At 42.6% G+C, this 18,193-nt stretch overlaps 1 protein-coding gene across 1 annotated transcript in view; it reads right to left on the bottom strand.

The window, feature by feature from the left end:
• Positions 1-18,193, bottom strand: part of Vipas39 (VPS33B interacting protein, apical-basolateral polarity regulator, spe-39 homolog) — a 42,962-nt gene that overhangs the window by 18,257 nt on the left and 6,512 nt on the right. Inside the window, exons 4-12 of the mRNA XM_045154377.1 lie at positions 16,749-16,892; positions 13,007-13,045; positions 11,874-11,938; positions 11,452-11,508; positions 6,786-6,878; positions 6,358-6,391; positions 5,788-5,890; positions 4,005-4,032; positions 408-481 (exon numbers count right to left, since the gene is read on the bottom strand). Coding sequence (XP_045010312.1) covers positions 408-481; positions 4,005-4,032; positions 5,788-5,890; positions 6,358-6,391; positions 6,786-6,878; positions 11,452-11,508; positions 11,874-11,938; positions 13,007-13,045; positions 16,749-16,892 — 637 coding nt within the window. The remainder of the gene's footprint in view (positions 1-407; positions 482-4,004; positions 4,033-5,787; positions 5,891-6,357; positions 6,392-6,785; positions 6,879-11,451; positions 11,509-11,873; positions 11,939-13,006; positions 13,046-16,748; positions 16,893-18,193) is intronic.

The raw sequence follows: 18,193 nt of genomic DNA, 5'->3' as shown, positions 1-18,193 counted from the left end.
AATCCCAGCACTTAGGAGGCAGATGTAGGAGGATTGCCATTGAGTTCGAGGCCACCCTGAGACTACAATAGTAAATGCTAGGTCAGCCTGGGCAACAGCAAGACCCTATCTCAGCAAAAAAGAAAAAAAAAGTTGCCACCTTTTAATTACATAAGGCTATAAAAAAATGACCATCAATTTTACTACCAAACATTCTTTCAAATTATATAAACTTAGATCTAGGAATTTCTCTCAGGTTACTCCCAATACGTGAAAATTTTTGGAAACTAGTATTTGGGAACAACTGAAGACACATGTATGATTCATTACTACCCTTCCCCTTCCTGTCCGCCCACCCCCTTTTAGTCTCATTATTTGTTCTACATGCAGGTAGCTACACTTAAAACTATTTTTTCTCCCACACTTACCCAATGCAGGTCTTAAGGAATTCTTTTCGTTTCTCAGGGTCCTGAATATTCAAATGCTCTCGATAATGGGATAGCTACAAAGAGAGAGAGAGAAAGAATTTTGAACTTGGAGCCATCCTGCCTCTTTAGAAGACAGAAGGCATTGAGGACGTCGCTCAGGCATGTACTTGCCGAGCATGTGTGTGATGCGCTGAGCTCAAAATGAAAACAAGAGAGACAGAGAGAGAAAAACACAGGACGCAGAGACACAGAGTCAGAGATAGACAGAAAGCCAAATAAGTGGGTATTACATGCTCTAAAGACCCAAATTTGGGCTGGAAAGATGGCTTAGCAGTTAAGGTATTTACATGAAAGGCCTAACAACCTGAGTTTGATTTGCCAGTAGCCATGTAAAGTCAGATGCACAAAGTGGTGCACGCATCTGGAGTTCATTAGCAGCAGCTGGAGGCCCTGGTGCAACCATTCCCTGTCTCTCTGCTCTCTACTCTACCTCTCTCTCTCTGTTTGAAATAAGTAAATAAATAAACATTATTTAAGAAAAAAAAAAAAAGGCTGGAGAGTTGACTTAGTGGTTAAGGCGTTTGACTTCAAAGCCAAAGGACCCAGGTTTGATTCCCCAAGACCCATGTTGCCAGATGCACAAGGGGGCGCATGCGTCTGGAGATCGTTTGCAGTGGCTGGAGGCCCTGGCATGCCCATTCTCTCAATCCCTCTCTCAGGCGGGCTGGCACGCTAGCAGAGTACACTGTCTCTGGCGTCAACACTTGCGGTAGTCAGGTAGCTGTGAATGCTTCTCTTCTTATGAAGCTTGAATTACATCATCACAGTTGTAGTCCCTTGTTTGGATCAGCATAAATGGAATAAGTGCCAGGCATGGTGGCATATACCTTTAATTCCAGCACGTGGGAAGCAGAGGTAGGAGGATTGCTGTGAGTTCGAGACTAGCCTGAGACTACATAGTGAATTCTGGGCCAGCCTAGACTAGAGTGAGACTATACCTCAAAAAAAAAAGAAAAAAAGAAAAAGGCCAGGTGTGGTGGCACACACCTTTAATCCCAGCACTGAGGAAGCAGAGGTAGGAGGATCGCTGTGAGTTTGATGACACCCTGAGACTACGTAGTGAGTTCCAGGTTAGCCTGAGCTAGAGTGAGACCCTACCTTGAAACACCAAACAAATAAATAAATGAAAATTCTTCACTCTCAGATTCTTTCGGCTGTAATCTTAAATGTTACTGATAGGAGATCTAAGCAGAGTCATCAGAATTGTGAATTCATCTCTACCTCTCCTCCCAATATGGTAGTTTAAAAATTAAATTAGTTAAGGTTTATAGTAGCTAGACTTTTAAGTAGTAAATAGTATAACTGACTACTAGCTAACATGAGTAGCAGAAATATAGATGATTACCATCACCATAGTTTTCTTTGTTTTGGCTTTTTGAGACAGGATCTTACTATGTAGCCCTGGCTGACCAGAGATTCACTATGTAGCACAGGCTGGCCTTGAACTCGTGATCCACAGATCTCAGCCTACTGAATGCTAGGATTACAGACATGAGCCACCATGCCCAGCATTATATAGGAATTTCTATTGATCAGTGCTGGTCTATACTAAAGCGCTAAGTAAATGGGGTACCTCCCTTTTCCCTTGAGTTTGGCTTTAGCCTCAGTATTTAATTAGTAATGGCTATTTTGCCTAAGGCTTAGATTGTAAAGGGCCAAGAGCTAAATGCTTATTTCAGTATTATTTTTTGCATCCTTAACTACATATGTGATTAACAGCAGCATGGCCATGTAAATACCTAACACTTAGCAATACCCATTACATGAACAGGGCATGTCATTCTGCTTCATGTGTCATAGCTGACGATTCATATTCACATACAATCAGGTCTACATAGAATTCAGAAAGAAATTCTCCTTCTGGGCTTTCTATTTTGAAATTCTAAACAACAGCAAAACAGAAGGCACCTTGTCGTGGTAGTGGGCAGTAACTGAGCCAAGGGCTATGGGATGTACTGCCCTTTGTCAGATGCACAGCCAGTAGTACTGCTAAATGCAGGCATTTTGAAAATAAAGTTTCAAGGAAACGAAAGCTATTTCAGGAGGAAATGGAATACCAGTGTATCTGAAGGGTGGGTAGCTGATGTCCTTACATGTTCTTACATGTGGCAAAACAGGATATACATATACCATGTATCAGTTGGCTATGACTTCATCTATCAAGAAACAGGATCAGGGTTGGAGAGATGGCATAGTGGTTAAGGCATTTGCCTGCAAAGCCAAAAGATCCCGCCCCAGTTCAATTCCCCAGGACCCACATAAGCCAGATGCACAAGGGGGCACATGCATCTGGAGTTCGTTTGCAGCAGCTGGAGGCCTTGGTGTGCCCATTCTCTTTTTCTCTGCCTCTTCCCCTACTCAAGTTAATAAATAAAATACATTAAAAAAAATTTTTAGGCCAGGTGTGGTGGCACACACCTTTAATCCCAGCATTTGGGAAGCAGAGGTAGGAGGATCACTGTGAGTTCGAGGCTACCCTGAGATGATATAATGAATTCCAGGTCAGCCTGAGCTAGGGTAAGACCCTACATTGAAAAACCAAACCAAAACAAAAAAGTTGAAATTTATAAAATATTTGGTATATAATCTTTTTCTGTTTTTTTTTTTTTTGTAATATCTTATTTATGGACTGGAGAGAAGGCTTAGTGGTTAAGGCACTTGCCTATAAAGCCTAAGGACCCAGATTCGACTCCCCAGATCCCATATAAACCTGATGCACAAGGTGGTACATGTGTCTGGAGTTTGTTTGCAGTAACTAGAGGCCCTATTCTTTCCCTTCCCTCCCCCCACTCTCTCTCTTTTACTCTCATAATGAAAATAAATACAAATTTAAAAAAATATTTATTTATTTGCCAGCACAGAAAGAATAGACATGCCAGGGCCTCCAGCCATAGCAAATGAACTCTAGATGCGTGTGCCACCTTATGCATCTGGCTTACAAGGGTACTGGGGAATCAAACCTGGTCCTTTGGCTTTGCTGGCAAGCACTTTAACTGCTAAGCCATCTCTCCAGGCCTCAAAAGTTTTCCCTAGTGGTAAGCCAAAACCCAAAAGCCTTTAAGAAACCAGACTTGTAAACAAATAATGACAAAGTATGTATATGTAGATCAGGCAAACTTTTCATACATAAAAAAAAAAATCATTCAGGGCTGGGAAGATTGCTCAGTGGTTAAAGGCACTTACTTACAAGGCCTGATGGCCTGGGTTCAATTCCTAAGCCACCCACATAAGCTCAACACAAAAAACTGCACAAGTGTCTGCTGTTTGTTTATAGTAGCAAGAGGCCTTGGCATGCCCCCCCATGAATAAATTTAAAAAATTTAGAAATTACTCGTACGTTCAGCCAAAAGAGTAGATGAAAGAAAACCAGACAATGGTCCAGTAGGTTAGGTTTTCAGATTTCACAGATGCCCTATCATCTGGATACAATCAATACCAAGGAAAGGAAAAAGTTCAACCAGGCCAGGATTTTGGAGGCCGGGTTTTGGCTTAGATGTTAGCAAACAGGTCCCCAAATGAAACAACTGCCACACTTACTGCCAGTTCTTCTGTTCTATCCAGGAACCTGGGAAGAAGCAGAGGGGAGCAGAGCATTTATCCATTGATGTGTGACACTTAACCTCAAAGACACAATGATGCCTCCCTCTCTGTGTGAGGAGAAAAGCCCTCCTCTTAAATTTCCTATCACCTTCACTCCTTTAAAACACTTGGTTTACATACCATTGGTCAGTCTGTTCTTTTTTTGGGGGGCAGGGAGGGAAGGTTGAGGCAGGGTCTCACTCTAGCCCAGGCTGACCTAGAACTCGCTTCAACCCCAGGCTGGCCTTTAACTCACAGTGATCCTCCTACCTCAGCCTTCTGAATGCTGGGACTAACGGTGTGCGGCATCACACCTGGCTTCTTACTTCCATACGTTATTTCCATTCTTACTTCCTCAAACAAACAGCCACTTGTGTATCCAACAAGAAGGCAGTGCAAGGTTCTGAGAGCTGAAATAACATCTACCTTACCCCACAGTAAACTTGTGTTTATTGAAAATTAAAAAATGCTTTCTGGCTGAGCGTAGTGGCACATGTCTTTAATCCCAGCACTCGGGAGGCAAAGGTAGGAGGATCGCCGTGAGTTCAAGGCCACCCTGAGACTTCATATTGAATTCCAGGTCGGCCCGGACTAGAGTGACACCTTACCTCGACAAAAAAAAAGAAAAAAAAAAAAAAAGCTTTCTGTCAAAACATAAAAACAGATATTCTAAATTCTTCATTCTTTTCATGTACAGGGTACAATGTATTTGGTCTTCTCCAAAGGCTTAGGTAAGGCCTTAAAAGCACAGGCACTTGAGGCTTTTCTTTATTTTGAACAGACCACAATTAACAACACTGCTTAGGCATGGATGTGGTACTTACTAAGGCCTCACTGATTGGGAGGGGAAGAGGGACAGTCAGAAAGACTACCTCTGTGAGCACATTCCTAGCTAACCATCTGCAGTGCGGACCCTAGCCAGGTAACCTGCTCTCCCACGTCAGTCTTTGGGGCAGCTCATCGCTGTTCTGGCCACTGGGGAGAATTACTCTGGGACACAGAGACTAAATGGAGGTTCCAACCCATTACCTGATATCAAGAAAAGAGTAACACATACATAAATTTTAATCCAAGGGTAAGAAATAGTCCCCACTGACTGCAATGAAACAAGGGAAGGATAAAAGTCACCCCTACCTTCCTTTGTCCCAAGAAGGTAGCCTACCTCTCACCTAACTTTATAAATCTAATTCAAGCCCTAATTGCTCCTGTGAGACTTTCCTCAGGAATCCTGACTGAAAATTATAGCTTCTTCTTTTCTACTCTACTTTTTACTGCCATCACTTTGAACCAAGTAATAATAAAGGGCACCTTTAATCTAGGATTTTAAAATAAAATGCCTAACATTGATTAACACAAGAGACTAGGCATTACACTAAGTGCTAGCACACTCACTCTTAGTCTTCATAATGACACTGTGCAGTAATCATCAGCTCCATTTTACAAATGGGAAAAGGGACAGTTGGAGTAGTGTGGTAAATTCCTTAAGGTCACTATATATAAAAATGACAGCCCATATTCACTTCAGGTATAACTGACTCTAGACCCTGGTTCTTAACCACTTGCCATATTGTCACCTTATTGCAGACATGGGGGTATCAATATCTATCATATTTCAATATCTTGTCTTCTAAGGGTCTGCAGAAAAGAACAATGACTATTTCTTTTTACACCCCCCCCCCCCACCAACATGTGCTCTGAAAAGTACTTGAGAAACTTGATAGACCGGGAGCCCAGTTCTTACCTGAAGAGATCTAAAAGCAGCTTTTGATCCCCTATTTCCTTAAGGAAGTGAATGAGATGTCTCAGGGCAACCTGCCGTACCTCCAACTCTCGGAAAAGGATCTCTGGCATGCAGGAAGAAGTTGGGTGAATAAAGGAGTAAAGCTTCTTATTTCTCAAGTGTGAACCATGCTTCTCCACTCACACATCCCACACATTATCTCCTGAAAGCCCAGTCAAACCTAAGAATGGTTTACTCCTATGTCTCCACTCACCATCAGCAGCCTCTGTGCTCCTGCAACCCGCAGCCAATGAATCAGCTCTGTGGACCCCACCAGCACAAACAGGCACTAAGCATAGATCCTTACTTCCTTAAACAGCCACTTGTGTGTCCAGCAAATAGGGGTTGGTGGTTAATATAGTCATTGCAATTGCCTTCAGAAGGGTAATGTGTGTTCTGAAGTCCCAGGTCCCCCTGGCTATCTCTGAATTAGACATGATGCCAGTGAATTCTGATATGAAAGCCATGTGGCATTCTCCCATCAATGTGGCAGATACCTTGCTGAGTAGATTTCCTGAAAACCATGCTCACCTTTGCTCAGTGTCCTCTTCAGGAAGATCAGAACCTAGAGGAAAAGGAAACAAAGTATAACTTTAAAAAAAAAAAAAATTAGAGACAGCAAGAGCAAGAGGGAGAGAACTACGGCAGGAGGGCCTCAGACACTGCAATCAAACTCCAGACCAGATGCTTGCGCCACCTAGTGGGCATGTGTGGCCCTGCACTTGCCTCACCTTTGCACATCTGGCTTATGTGGGATCTGGATAGAACATGGGTCATTAGGTTTCACCAGCAAGTGCTCTAACCTCTAAGCCAGCTCTCCAGCCCAAAGTGTAACTTTTTAGGCACAAAGCCACCCTGACCAATGATATTTGAATCTAAAGGTTAAGTGTATTTTGGTTGGGTTTTCAGAAACTCGTGAACACCAACAAGAGATGACAACAGCAGAAGGCCACACTCACCGCAGTGATGACGTTCCCATCGTGCATGCTCACTGCCTCTTCCAGAAGCTGCAGCTTGTCCTGTAAGGAGCGGAATCGTTCCAGAGAGCAGACCTAGCAGGAGAAGAACACAAGAAGTGCATAAAGAAGACCATTTCCTTTCCTTTACCAGTGAATAGTGAGGAAACGGCAACAATGAAAGGAAATGTCCCAGTGAGAGCCTCTTTACAGTCGCTCCTTGGCCCCATGCTACGAGACAGCAGGTTCCTACCACACCCTCTGGTGCGATGTGACACTCTACAAGATGCTAATATGCAAAAGTCTAGACAGAGTCAACAGATGGAGATCACTTTGACTCTTCACATATACTTTTCACACAATAAAAATCTATCCTATGTACGCATACAGTTCAGTGAGCTTTGAAAAGTGTGTACAGCCTGTGACAGCAACAAAGCACTTCCATCGCCTGAAAACGGCCCCTTTTGTTTGAGGCAGGGTTTTACTCTACCCAGCATGACCTGGAATTCACTATGGAGTCTTAGGCTGGCCTCAAACTCACAGTGATCTCCCTACCTCTGCCTCCTGAGTGCTGGGATTGAAAGGGTGTGCCAGGCTGGAGAAATGGATCAGCGGTTAAGGCACTTGCCTGAGAAGCCTAATGATCCAGGCTCAATTACCCACATAAAGCCAGATGCACAAAGGGACACATGCATCTGGAGTTTATTTGCAGTGGCCTAAGGCCCTGCTATACCCATTCTCTCTGATTCTCTCTCTCTCTCTGATGGCATATAAATAAATAAAAACAACATATATATATATATATATATATATATATATATATATATATATATATATTTGTTTTTGTTTTTGAGTTAGGGTTTCACTCTGGCCCAGGCTGACCCAGAATTCACTAGTATTCTTGGGGTGACTTTTTTTTTTTTTTTTTGAGATATAGAGAGAAGGGCATGCCAGGACCTTCAGCTGCTACAAACACACTCCAGACTTCTGTGCTCCTTGTACACATGTGCTATATTGCATGCTTGCATCATGCATCTGGCTTACGTGGGACCTGGAGATTTGAACATGAGTTCTTGGGCTTCTCAGGCCAAGTGCCCTAACCATTAAGACACCTTTTCCAGCCCAAATAAACATATTTTTTACAAAAAGTGTACACCACCATGCCCAATTGATTATGGCCCTTTTGTCCACTGACATGAATGTCATGCCAAGAACTCATTAGTTCTCATACACTATAGGTTTACCTTTCTAGAATTTCATTTATAAAAATCATATTATCATATAGTCTTCTGTTATTGGCTTCTTGCATTCATCAAGAAGTTTCCAGCTGGGCAAGGTAACACATGTCTTTAATCCCAGCACTGGGGAGGCAGAGGGGAGAAGATCACTGTCAATTTGAGGTTACTCTGAGACTACACAGTGAATTCTGTCAGCCTGGGCTAGAGTGAGACCCTACCTTGAAAAAAAAAAAAAGAGATGTTGTTTCTGAGATAAAACCATATATCATTCCCATTTATTGCCAAGTTGTTTTCCCTTTTTTTTTTTGGTTTTTCGAGGCAGGGTCTCACTCCGGACCAGGCTAAGCTGGAATTCACTCTTTAGTCTCAGGGTGGCCTCGAACTCATGGAGATCCTCCAACCTCTGCCTCCCAAGTTCTGGGATTAAAGGTGTACGCCACAACGCCCAGTGTTGTTTTCCATTGTACGTATAGCTTATTTATTTATTTACCAGCTGACTAATATGTGGACGGTTTTCACTTTGGGGGCTTCTATGACTAAAGCTGCTATGAACATCTATGCATAAGTCTTTTTATAAACATGTTTAAATTTCTCTTAGGGGCTGGAGAGATGGCTTAGCAGTTAAGCGCTTGCCTGTGGAGCCTAAGGACCACAGTTTGAGGCTCGATTCCCCAGGACCCACATTAGCCAGATGCACTAGGTGGCGCATGCATCTGGAGTTTGTTTGCAGTGGCTGGAGGCTCTGGCACGCCCATTCTCTCTCTCTCTCTGCCTCTTTCTGTCTCTGTTGCTCTCAAATAAATACATAAAAATAAAAAATTGCTGTAAAAGTTACTTAAGAAAATAAATCAATATGTAATTACAATGATTGTAACAGGGAGATAATATGATGGAGAATGGAATTTCAAATGGGAAAGTGTGGGGGTGGGGAGGGAGGGAATTACCATGGGATATATTTTATAATCATGGAAAATGTTAATAAAAATTAAAAAAAAAATAAATCATGAGAGGGAGGGAATTAACATGGGTTATTATCTACAATGATGGAAATTATCATTAAAAAATAAATTAGATTAGAAAAAACAAAAATTAAAAAAATAAATTTCTCTTGGGCTGTAAATGCCTACCTTGAAATTGCTAGGTTATGTGATAAACATGTTAACTCTATTCATTTTTTTTTTTCTATTTATTGATTTGAGAGAAAGAGGTAGATAGACTAGGTACATCAGGGCCTCCAGCAGCTGCAAATGAACTTCAGATGTATGTGCCACATTGTGCATCTGGCTTATGTGAGTCCTGAGGAATTGAACCTGGGTCTTTTGGCTTCACAGACTAGTACCTTAACCACTAAGCCATCTCTTCAGGCCACATATGTTAACTTTATAAGAAACCACCAGACTATTGTCCAAAGTAAATTTTCTGATTTCATATTCCCACCAACAATGTATGAGAATGTAGTTCCTCTATAGCCCTTCAACATGTGAAATGATCAGTCTATTATTTAGCCATAGTTGAGCAATGTAGTGCACGCTTGTAATGCCATAGAGAGGTTGAGGCAGAATGAGCTTCAGTTTGAGGACAACCTGGTCAACACTGACACCCTATTTAAAAATACAACATTTCGCTGGGTGTGGTGGCATACGCCTTTAATCCCAGCACTCACGAGGCAGAAGTGGGAGGATTGCTAAGAGTTCAAGGCCACCCTAAGACTACATAGTGAATCCCAGGTCAGCCTGAGCCAAAGTGAGACCCTACCTTGAAAAACCAAAATAAATAAATAAAATTAAAAAAAAAATGGTATAGGTGCTGGGAGATGTCTCAGTGGGAGGGTGCTTGCTGTTCAAGCACGAGGACTTGAGTTTGATCTCCAGCCCTGTGTAAAAAGCCGGGAATGGCAACGTATGTTTGTCATCCCAGCACTTTAGTGGGATAGGGGCAGAAGAGTGGCTGGGGCTCACTGATCAGCTAGCCTAACTGAAAAATCAGCGAGCTCTATATTTAGTGAAAGATTTTTGTTTCAGGGAAATGAAGAGGAAGAGAAATAGAGGACACCTGGCACCCTCCTCTGGTCTCTGCACACATGCACACAGAACATGCATATTTGTACACATACACGTGTATATACATGATGCATGCAAGTGTGTGTACACACACAATATATATATATGTATATATGTATAGATAGATAGATCTATCTATCTATCTATCTGTCTATCTATATACATACATACATACATATACCAAAAAAGAAAAGACTGAACTAAAACCACAAGATCGATCGATCTATCTATCTATCTATCTACATACATACATACATACATACATACATACATACATATACCAAAAAAGAAAAGACTGAACTAAAACCACAAGATACCACCACTAAATTGCCACTCAAATGACTAAATGTAATGATTGATTGATTGAGACAAAGTCTTGTTATGTATCTCAGACTGGCCTTGAATTTGAGATCCTGCCTTCTCAGCCTCCCTAGCTGCTGGATTACAGGTACAGCACAGTGCCTAAGATAATTTACACTTTGTTTCTGTGGTGCTGGAGACTGAACCCAGAGCCTCACACATGCTAGGAAGCACAAAGAGTTTTCATTTTGTTTTGTTTGTTGAGGTAGGGTCTTGCTCTAGCCCAGGCTGACCTGGAATTCACTATGTAATCTCAGGCTGGCCTAAAACTCCCAGTGATCCTCCTTCCTCTGCCTCCCAAGCACTGGGATTAAAAGCATGCACCACAATACCTGGCTATGACCAGTAATTTTTATGGCATTAATTCTATCAAAATTAACCTTCAGATTCAATGCAATTCCAGTCAAAAACACCAACAACTCTTGAGTACGCACCGACAAATCCATACTAGAGTCTGTATGAGAAAATGCATCTAGAATAGTCAGAACAATTTTGAAGTAGAGAATGAGGGTTGGAAGTTTCAAAAGAGCTGAAGTCACCTAACTCAACACCACAGTAACTGGGACTATGGGATGGACGTAAGGAGAGCCAAACCAGTGAGCGACAATATGGAGTCCAGAAGTAGATGTACACATATGTAATCAACTGACGGACAACAAAAGTCCTCAAAATTCAACGAGTGGAGGATAGACTCTTCAAAAACTAGTGCTGAGAAAAAAATGGGTCTGCATGGAAGAAGAGAAAAATGAACCTTAACCCTTATCTCACACTATGTACAAAAAATAACTCACAATCGATCACACAGTCTTCCCTTTCATCCACTTATTTCCCCCTATGCTGTGAAAGTAAAATTAAAACCTGGACAGCCAAAACTTTTGCAGCTCACTTTTACCTTAGTGGTAAAAACCCACTTCATTGAGCAAATGGGAACCGAGAGGTCAGGAAATACTCCATGTGGAACTAGCTACCCAGCTTGCCAAAGAAGCCCGGCAGAGTCTCGCCCGTGCTCACCTTGCCCTTCCGCAGGCGCCGCGCCGTATCAGCGATGCTCCAGTCATTGCTGTAATCCTACAATATGAGGAACACGGGAATCTCAGGAGGTGAAGACACCAGAATTATCAGGGGACCAGCTCCTGCCTCAAACTCAGTCTCTGTCTCTAAGGGAGAAATATTTTATGGGAGGAAACCAATGAGAAAAATGGAAGAAAAACAAAAAATGAGCTGGTCTTATTTTGGGTTTGGTCATGGTCTTAGTTTCTAAAGGAGCTATGGCAGGGGAGATACAGGGAGGAGGAGACCAAAGAGGATCAACCCACTGACAAAACCCCCCAAAAAAGAGGAGAAAGGAAGGGTGCGAGGGCAGGCAGGAGAGAAGGACGGAGGGAAAGGGGGGAGGAGAGAGCGAGGGAGAGAGGAAGGAAGCTGTAACTTACCCTATATTCTCCTTTAGGTCTCCCCAGCTCTGGAGCATAGCTCTTGGCAGGTGTGTCCGACAGAGCTGAAAAGAAATCAGCAGCGGTTTAGAAGGCACAGCAAGTCACATTTCCTGCCATTCCTTTCCTCTCCTGCTTTCTTTACACATGCCTTTTCTTTGGGGGGGGGGACAGTGGCTTGAGGTAGGGTCTTGCTCTAGGCTCTAGTACAGGCTGACCTGACATTCATATAGTCTCAGCATGGCCTCGAAGTCATGCCTCCCAAATGCTGGGATAGAGGCGTGCGCCACCACACCTAGCCCTTTTCTGTTTTAAAATCTATAGCTTGCTAAGACTTCTGGTTTGTTGTTTGTTTTTGGAGGTACAGTCTCTCTGTATCCCAGGCTGACCTGGAATTCACTACGTAGTCTCAGGGTGACCTCAAACTCAGTGATCTTACTACTTCAGCCTCCCAAGTGCTGGGATTAAAGGTGTGTGTCACCAAGCTTGGCTCTGTTAAGGTTTTTTTCAAGGCCAAAAGTACAACTCTGTCTTCCCCAAGACTACATCCGCAGAAGTTGGCTCTTCCCTGTAGCCTCTTAGTGCCAGGACACTTCTCTAGTGATGGTGGTAAGATCCAGAAGTCCACCTACTCCTCTACCTACCTACCACCTAGCCCCCAACTCCACAGACCCTCAGATTCAGGTACGTGACATCTCCTAAAACAATCAAGAAAAGGGGTCTGGGGCTGGGGAGAGGGCTCAGCAGCCAATAGCACTTGCCACACCAGCATGAGGACCTGAGTTCAATACTTGTCACCCATATAAAAAAGCTGGGCATGGCCATGCACATCTGTCACTGCGGCACTGAGGGGGGTGGAGACAAGAGCATCACTGGAGCTTGATGGTCAGCCGGTTTAACCAAAACCAGGAACTCCAGGTTCAGTGAGAGATCCTGGTATCAGGAAAATGAGGTGGAAGAGCCATAGAAAAGGATACCTGTTTTCCTCCTCTGGTCTTGGCATGCGTGTGCATGGGGCCTGTGTATCTGCACACACATGTGCATATACCCTGCATGTACATACACACACACCACATCACATATAAATACACACACATCAACAAAAGAAAAGAGAAAAAGGGGTCAATGCTTACCATCAGAAAGGGACTGAAAACTTCCAGGTCTAGTTCGACCTAGACGAGAGGACACAATAGGGAAGAGGTAAGCAGATCAAGTGAGACCATTAGGGCTTGTCAAAGGACGCAGTGTGTGCCGAAACTTATCATGCAACGCGAGAACTTCAGAAATCTGAAGGCAGGGAGAATTTTTTTCAACTGTGGCAACAAAATGTGAAAGTTAACATTTTAGGGCTGGAGAGATAGCTTAGTGGTTAAGGCATTTGCCTGCCAAGTCAAAGGACTCAGGTTTGATACTCCAGGACCCACATAATACAGATGCACAAGGTGGCACATGTGTCTAGAGTTTGTTTACAATGGCTGAAGGCCCTGGCATGCTCATTCTCTCTCTCTCTCTCTCTCTCTCTCTCTCTCTCTCTATCTATCTCAAAAAAATCAAATCAAATTAAAAAGTTTTTAAATAACATTTTAGAGTGCTGGGTGTGGTGGCGCACACCTTTAATCCCAGCACTTGGGAGGCAGAGGTATGATGATCACCATGAGTTCAAGGCCACCCTGAGACTACATAGTCAATTCCAGCTCAGCCTGAGCTAGAGTGAGACCCTACCTCGAAAAACCAAAATAATAAAAATAATAACATTTTAGGGGTTGGGAGATGGATCAGCAATTAAAGGTACTTGTTTGCAGAGCCTGCCAACATGAGTTCAGTTCCCTATTATCTACATAAAGCCAGATACACAAAGTGGTGCATGTGTCTTAAGTTCATTTATAGTGGCAGGAGGTCCTGGGTGCCCACACTTATTTCTCAAAAAAAAAAAAAAATAAATAAATATGTGTTTAAAGTTAACATTTCAACCATCTTTAAGTGTAAAACTCAGTGATATTAATATATTCATATTGTTTCACAATCTTCTCCACGATCCCTCTCCAGACCTTTTCATCAACCCAAACTAAAACTATGCTTTTTGTGGTAGTTTGAATTAATGTCCCCCATAGACTCAGGTGTTTTATTAAAGCTTGTAACTTGGGTCTTGAGCTGCCTGGCTGGAAGAGATGTCACTGTGGGTAGATCCTGTGGTCCAGCCCTGAGGTGTTACTGGGGGTGGATCTGAACTCCCACCCAAAGGTACACAGAAGGTTTGAGTTCTGCCTGAGTCCTGCTTGTTGCTGGTTCTTTGCTGACTGATGGTTTCTCTTTCTACTTGGATTTATGAGTGGGAGCCAGTTTCTTCCACCATAGATGGGACTTTCCCCTGGATCTAAGCTTAAAATAAACCTCTTCCTGGTTTGATGTTCATCCCAGCAACATGGGAACTGTCTATAACACCTTTTTTTTGTTTGTTTGTTTTTCAAGGCAGAGTCTTTCTCTAGCCCAGGCTGACCTGGAATTCACTCTGTAATCTCAGGCTGGCTTCGAACTCCCAGCATTCCTCCTACCTCTGCCTCTTGAGTGCTAGGATTAAAGGCATGTACCACCATGCCCAGCTTACAACATCCTTAAATAACTTTTCATTCTCTCCATCCTAGCCCTTGGTAAACTACTATTTTACGTCATGTCTCTATGAACTGTCTATCCATATAAATGGAGTCATACAACATTTGTTCTGTTTTTTTTTTGTTTGTTTGTTTTGTTTTGTTTCGTGCTGACCTGGAATTAACTATGTAGTCTCAGGGTGACCTTGAATTCACAGTGATCCTCCTTCCTCTCCCTCCCGAGTGCTAGGATTAAAGGCATACACTACCACACCTGGCTTTTGTTCTTTTGTATTTATTAAATATATATAATTTATATAATTTATTTTTGGTTTTTCAAGGTAGGGTTTCACTCTAGCCCAAGCTGACCTGGAATTCACTATGTAGTCTCAGGGTGGCCTCAAACTCATGGCAATTCTCCTACCTCTACCTCCTGAGTGCTGGGATTAAAGGCGTGTGCCACCATGACTGGCAAGTGTGACCTTGTGCTTCTGGCTTACATGGGATTTGGAGAGTTGAATATGAGTCCTTAGGCTTCAAGGCAAGCACGTCAAATGCTAAGCCATCTCTCCAGCCCTTTCATTCATATATATACATATATATATATATATTTTTTTTAATTTTTAAATTTTTATTAACATTTTCCATGATTATAAAAAAAAATATCCCATGGTAATTCCCTCCCTCCACCCTGACACTTTCCCCTTTTATATTTTTAAATATATTTATTTATTTGCAACGGGGACAGAAGGAGGGAGGAATGGGCACATCAGAGTCTCTAGCCACTGCAAACAACTCCAGACTGAGGCACCACTTTGTGCATCTAACTTTATGTGGATACTGGGGAATCCATTCCAGGCCTTTAAGCTTTGCTACCAAGCAGCTTTATAGATATGTATTTCAGAGAGACAGAGGAAGAGTCAAATAGAAAGAGAGAATGGGCATTTCAGAGCCTCCAGCCACTGCAAATGAACTCCAGACGCATGCCCCTCCTTGTGCATTTGGCTTACGTTGGTCCTGGGAAATTGAACTGGGGTCCTTAGGTTTCTCAGGCAAATGCCTTAACCACTAAGCCATTTCCCCAACCTGCAAGCACCTTTTTTATTGTTTTTGGAGGTATGGTCTTGCTGTAGCCCAGGCAGACCTGGAATTCACTATGTAGTCTCAAGTTGGCCTTGAACTCACAGCAATCCTCCTATCTCTGCCTCTAGAGTGCTGGGATTAAAGGCATGTACCACCATTCCTGGCCAAATTTGAACTTTTAACCCACTCTGCACCTGCGTTGCACACGTTACTAATTGCCAGAAGTAGATACATTTCATTAATCTTTTTTTAACAAATATTTTATTTATTTATTTATTTTACTTTATTTGAGAGAGAGAAGAGGCAGATAGAAAGAGATAACGGGCACACCAGGGCCTTTAGCCACTGCAAATGAACTCCAGACACATGTACTCCTTGTGCATCTGGCTTATTGTGAGTCCTGGGGAATCAAACCAGGGTCCTTAGGCTTCCCAGTCAAAGGCCTTAACCACTAAGCCATTTCCCCAGCCCTCATTAATCTTATATGTGCTTTCTTCACATATCAGCTGTTCTATTCTTTTAAAAATGCTGACATGTGTCAGGCGTGGTAGCACACACCTTTAATCCCAGCACTCGGGAGGCAGAGGTAGGAGGATTGCCATGAGTTCAAGGCCCCCCTGAGAATACAGAGTGAATTCCAGGTCAGCCTGGGCTACACTGAGACCCTACCTGAAAAACAAAAAACAAAAACCAAACAAAAAACAAAAACCAAACAAGAAGAACAACAACAAAAAACGCTGACATGTTTCTCTGCTACCCCTGCAAGTAGAATTGGCAATTCTAACTCCCCACTACTCTTTTCTTTCTCTAGATAAGGTAAGTTCACACTCACTTTCAAGTACAAACTCATTTGATGATTAGCTTTTAGATACAATCCCCAGATGTGCTCTGTTTAAGTTACTTAGTAACTTACTACTTGAACTTTTTACCTATAACCTTGAGAGAAACAGATGCCCTTTCCCTCCCAATGAAAGGCAGGCTCCCCTTCCAGCTGCACACTTGTCCAGCTGGAGCTCACCCTGTGAGGTCAACTAGTCACAAACTCTGAGACATGTTGTGCCACTGTCCCACAAATCATTCCCTCTTCTTCTACATTTGTCCCTCTCATCATCTACACTTCTTCCACAGTAAATGACAATTACTCTCTGCTCACTTTTCTGATAAAAGCAAGGGGCTTCCTTGTTCCTTGGCCATCGCTCATTACCTTTGAAGAAGCTGCTCAGGGAATAGGTAGAAGTGGGCTTGGGTAGCTGTGCATAGGAGAAGCTGTTTCGGCTCTTTAGCTGTTCACGCCCTTCATGGGTTGATCCAGAACTCCCAGCAGTCTCTTTGATGGACCATGAGATACCTGCAAGTTGGGAAGAACTACATTAGTGAGCTTCATCCAAAATCAATCTGAATATTCATTAGACTCTACATGTGTTCAGCCCTGTTCCTTAGCCAGCATGGAGCAGAAGAAAAAGTCTAATCAAATGGACTAATCATCAGAAAAATGGACAAAATATATGAATAAATAAAATGGATCCCAAGAAGGAAATCCCAACCCAATTGGCTTCTAAATTTATAAAAAGTTGTTCTCCTTCACTTACTTCTTCCCCCTGAGATAGGGTCTCAGCCTAGCCCATGCTGACCTGAAATCCCCTATGGAGTCTCAGGCTGGCCTCAAACTCACCATGATCCTCCTACCTCTGCCTCCCAAGTGCTAGGATTAAAGGTGTGCACCAACATTTCTGTCTCTAGTTCTTTTTTTTTTTTTTGGTTCTTTCAAGTATGGTCTCACTCTAGCTCAGGCTGACTTGGATCTCACTCTTTAGTCCCAGGCTGGTTATTTCTTTGTTTTGTTTTGTTTTTCAAAGTAGAGTCTTGCTCTAGTTCAGGCTGACCGGGAATTCACAATGTAGTCTCAGGGTGGATTCAAACTCATAGTGATCCTCCTACCTCCCAAGTGCTGGTGAGAGTACAAATTGGTACAAGCACTCTGGGAGGAGATACCTGATAATTCCTATCCAATACTGCTGGGAATATGCTATGCTGGCAATTCTACTCTAAGAATTGATCTTCTATTTACTCATATGTTGCCCAAATAAACGTTATTGGTAGGAATTTTTTAAATATTTTATTTTTTAAATTTTATTGAGGGGGAGAGAAAGAGGCAGATTGAGAGAGAATAGGTGTGTCAGTGTCTCCAGCTGCTGCAAATGAACTCCAGATGCATGCACCATGTTGTGTGTCTGGCTTACGTGGGTCCTGAGGAATCAAACCTGGGTCCTTTGGCTTTGCAGGCAAGCGCCTTAACCGCTAAGCCATCTCTCCAGCCTTATTGGTAGGAATTTAAACAACCTAAAGTTCATAAATAGTAGCCTCATTAGCTAAATTATGGTAATCAATGCAATGTAATACTATGTTTATTGTTTAATAATATATAATATATGCAGCTATGGAAAAAGTCTCCAACCTATAGTATCACAAAAGAACAAGGAAGTGGGCTAGAGAGATGGCTTACTGGTTAAGGCGCTTGCCTGCAAAGTCAAAGGATCCAGGTTCGATTCCCCAAGACCCATGAAAGCCAGATTCACAAAGTGGCACATATGTGTGGAGTTCATCTGCAGCAGCTAAAGGCCGTGGCATACCCATTCTCTCTCTGTCTCT

The sequence above is a fragment of the Jaculus jaculus genome, chromosome 7 (assembly GCF_020740685.1).
Source record: "Jaculus jaculus isolate mJacJac1 chromosome 7, mJacJac1.mat.Y.cur, whole genome shotgun sequence".
In the NCBI taxonomy this organism is placed as follows: domain Eukaryota; kingdom Metazoa; phylum Chordata; class Mammalia; order Rodentia; family Dipodidae; genus Jaculus; species Jaculus jaculus.
Note: the sequence above shows the minus strand (reverse complement) of the source record. Positions and strands in the feature narration are given on the sequence as shown.